General features: G+C 51.1%; 2 protein-coding genes across 2 annotated transcripts in view; both read left to right on the top strand.

The window, feature by feature from the left end:
- VOLCADRAFT_100479 (uncharacterized protein) overlaps positions 1 to 1598 on the top strand; it is a gene marked incomplete at both ends in the record, with an annotated part of 1982 nt that extends 384 nt beyond the window's left edge. Inside the window, 2 exons of the mRNA XM_002959044.1 lie at positions 539 to 931; positions 1404 to 1598. Coding sequence (XP_002959090.1) covers positions 539 to 931; positions 1404 to 1598 — 588 coding nt within the window. The remainder of the gene's footprint in view (positions 1 to 538; positions 932 to 1403) is intronic.
- Positions 1599 to 1809: 211 nt separating this feature from the next.
- On the top strand, positions 1810 to 2463 carry VOLCADRAFT_100478 (uncharacterized protein; the record flags this gene model as incomplete). Its single annotated transcript, XM_002959043.1, has 1 exon — positions 1810 to 2463. The coding sequence occupies one exon, from the start codon at positions 1810 to 1812 to the stop codon at positions 2461 to 2463; it is 654 nt and encodes a 217-aa protein (XP_002959089.1).
- Between the last annotated feature and the right edge of the window lie 1118 nt (positions 2464 to 3581).

The raw sequence follows: 3581 nt of genomic DNA, 5'->3' as shown, positions 1-3581 counted from the left end.
TTCGCATTCCATCTAAGCTTGGATGAGGAGCGTGCTATTCGTATAGCCAAACAAAAGGAATTCCTTGCAAAGCTAGGACTTCAAGCCATTGTTGACAATATCCGGTCGCCTCGCTCGCCTATCAGACGACAGAGTACCCACTCAGCTCCATTTGAGACTCGCAGATCCACTAGGCTTACTGTCTTATCATCAAAGCTTAGCAAGCAACAAGTGAAGGTATGTGGTGTCCCAACGGGTGGTTAAAGATACCTAGGCGGCGGACCCTACTTTAGGGTTCTCATTTCCTTCCTCTGTGAAAGATCTCAGTTCATAAATATTTACAATGTTTATTGTCATATTGGGTTTAACAATATTCTCTGCTGCAGATGCCGACCCATGCTGCAGAAGCGGCTGTCGTCGAGGACACTGCTGCAGTGGTGGTGAATCACGCTCCTGAGATGCATCTTAATTTTTCTCAGACCAACACAAAACTTGGGCGGAGATGCACAACCTGGATTTGAAGGCCGACGAGGGCCGGCTCCTCGCGGCCATCCTCCAGTGGCCTGAGCAGTATAAACTCTACTGTGGGAGTGAGGGCTCCTTTCATCACTCCTTTGCAGTATGTGGAATTCTGGTGGCGAATGGCATGTATGCCCCAGACTTTAACAACCCCAAGCTGCAGGCTATCAACCACTTCACTGAGGACATGAAGTCTGCCCTGCTGTCTGGGGGGCTGAAGCAGTTTGAGCTTGCACTCCTTCTTGCGGGTCTGAATGCACTCTGCCAGGGAGACGTGGGAGCACAGGGTCAGCAGGTCCGGAAGCGTGCAAAGTCTGCTGCAAGCAATGACTGCAGCAAGAGGACAAAATGTACCGCACAGGAGATGGCGGGCTTGCTTAAGAAGGAGTTTCACTCGGACATCATGTCTGCATCCAACTTCAAGGACATCCCGGTAAGGTGTCATGGTCCAGGATTCTTTACTATTCACAACATACATCCATAGAGGGTTTGGCACCACTGGTAAGGCGCGACCATTGCCCCCGAGAGATCCCGGGATCGATACTCGTTAGGGTTAAAGTCCTTCCGATGGTGGAAGACATTGCCCCCTTAGTTGATGGACGGTGGTGACCTGGGGTAAAGATAACCCGCGAGCTGACCAGGAATGGAGTTGGGCCGCTGTCAACCTGGCAGATTCCGTTGGAAATGGTGGTGGGTGCGAAACCTGAGCGATCCACTGAGAAGTTGACTAGGGTGACTGGATGAGGGTGCCCCGAAATACCGGGGAAGGCAGGGTTTCGCAGGGTAGCTGCCACGGGCGTAGATACACCCCCCTGTTTCACACATCATACATCCTGATGAAATATTTGCATGGGCTAACCCTAAGACACCCTCCTGTAATGTTGTATGCTTTTATCAATCCACAGGAGGTGAAGGTTCGGATTGCAGAACTTATTAATAAATTTGGCGGAACTGAAGGTGCCGCCACCATGGTAGGCATTAAGGCCAAGGCAAACACAACCGAGGAGGATGTTGCTGAAGAATTGATGAAGTCACTCCGCCACAAATGGAAGAACCTCCGCAACATGGCTAAGAAGACACAGAAAGAGAAGGGTGCATGACTGTGAACTTGCTAGCCTCATCATGCTTGTATAAATGGAGACAACAGGACATGTGATGCCTCCCGCTGCCTGCACCTAGTCAATCCATGTGCAATAGCGCTAGCCAGCACATGTGTATGTACACAGGAACCCAAGCTCTATGTATATGTGCATGCATGGTAAATGTCAGTTGCTCCTCAACATGCCATCATCCCTCCTGCTTGCCTACAATATGACCTGGGCATTCATGTCATGCATGACCCTGCAGGTGATGAGCCAACCCCTGCCCAGCAGGGTGCCCAGGTGCCTAATCATAATATTCTGGACACGGCTGAAGATGGCACCGCGGAAGTACAGCAGGACAACACGGCAGCAGGGCCCAGGAAATGCTGCTCCTGCTGACCCCTGCTGCTGGGCCTCCCTTCTGGATGACAGCCTGGAGGAGATGGACAAGTACAAGTCCGCAGGCGGCCACATGTCCTACCTCAACAAGTACAACCTGGCTGACAAGACGATTGGCTGCTATCTGGTGGGCGGCTCCAAAGACAAGCCGAGCACACCATCAGTGCTTGGGGCGGGCTTGGTGCTCAGTGACATGGCAAGTATATATTATGGCAGATTGCTGTACACTCTGTGTTCTAACTTGCAACATATAATTTGGCCATTTCTGCAACTGATTACTCAGTTGGATCCGGTTTTACTAATTTTTTTGGTGGTGCAGGCATCAGTTTCCATTGAGGACACCATTGAGATCCTGGTCATTGGCAAGATGAAGGGGCTGCACCACCGTGCAAACACTCGGGGAAAGACTTGGTCATGGATGGGTTTTCCAGTCATGGATTTGGTCATGGATGCGGTCATGGATCCGGTCATAATTTGTCATTAAGTCATGGATCCGGTCATGGATCAGTTCATAGTTTGCATAAGCAAGTGCAGGATATGACTGGTTGGGGTCATGAAATGCGTGGTCATGATGGGATTTATGATGGGATTTATGACAGGTCATGGGACCGCAATATGACCGTATTCAGTCATGGCTGCACTTTATGACCCCATGAGGTCATAAAGGTGGTCATGTACCTGCTCATAAATATGCAGAACATGACCAGGTCATATTGCGCATGGTATTCCATGATGGAACAATGCAGGCCATGACCACCCTGGCCCATGTTTTGCACTCTGTTGTATTCCGCTTCTTAAATCTGGGTCCAAACTGATACATTTTCTGTCTAATTTTTCCTTTTTCGCTTGGCGCGGTTACTGGACAAGTTCGCTGGAACTAACTGAATTCCAACTGCCTATTTTGCCGCTTTTTCTGTCAGATCTTTATGGCTCCGACCTCTGGGTCAGACGGCGAGCGGGAAGCTGTCATGGATGCCTACAAGTAAACGCCGCCTCAGGCGGAAGTCCATACTTGCAGAAGTATGGGCGGGGGTCGTAGCACAGGCTACGACTGGGACGCTGGTCCCTGGCTCGTGGAGCCCCGTCATCGATTGGAAGCATGGATCAACGGTACGCCATTCCGGACTGGACCGCGCCATTTCGGAATTGGCTGTACGATTCATGGGATGGCCGCATCCTCCGCTATTTAAGCGGGCGAAACTCTTCCAAATCGGTGTCTTCCGACGCCACCATCCAGTTGTGGTTTAGTAAGATATAACAAGTCTGGTATCGAGACGGTTCCTCCCGGGGCCTCTCACATTTCTGAAATTTTCAAGATCCCCCTTTTGCCATCAAGATCCCCACTTCTACCGGCGCGCGGATGGAGGTCGACGACGTCACCGGACCTTTGGCTACAATCGTCGACGCTCTTGGCGATGCTGTCCGCGAAGTCGCTGCCGCCGGTCTGTAAACTACTTTAGCAAATCTGTTTGCTGACTTTTTCTAGGATTTTGGGTTAATAGCGGTAAGACTGCTGCAGGCTCCGAACCGCCAGTTCCTTCGGCGGTCCCTGCCCTTTGCCGGAGGCTCTGTCAAGAGCTTCGTAGCACCCGTTCGGTGCTA

Source organism: Volvox carteri (assembly GCF_000143455.1).
Source record: "Volvox carteri f. nagariensis unplaced genomic scaffold VOLCAscaffold_120, whole genome shotgun sequence".
Lineage (NCBI taxonomy): Eukaryota > Viridiplantae > Chlorophyta > Chlorophyceae > Chlamydomonadales > Volvocaceae > Volvox > Volvox carteri.
This window is presented reverse-complemented; position numbering and strand designations above follow the sequence as displayed.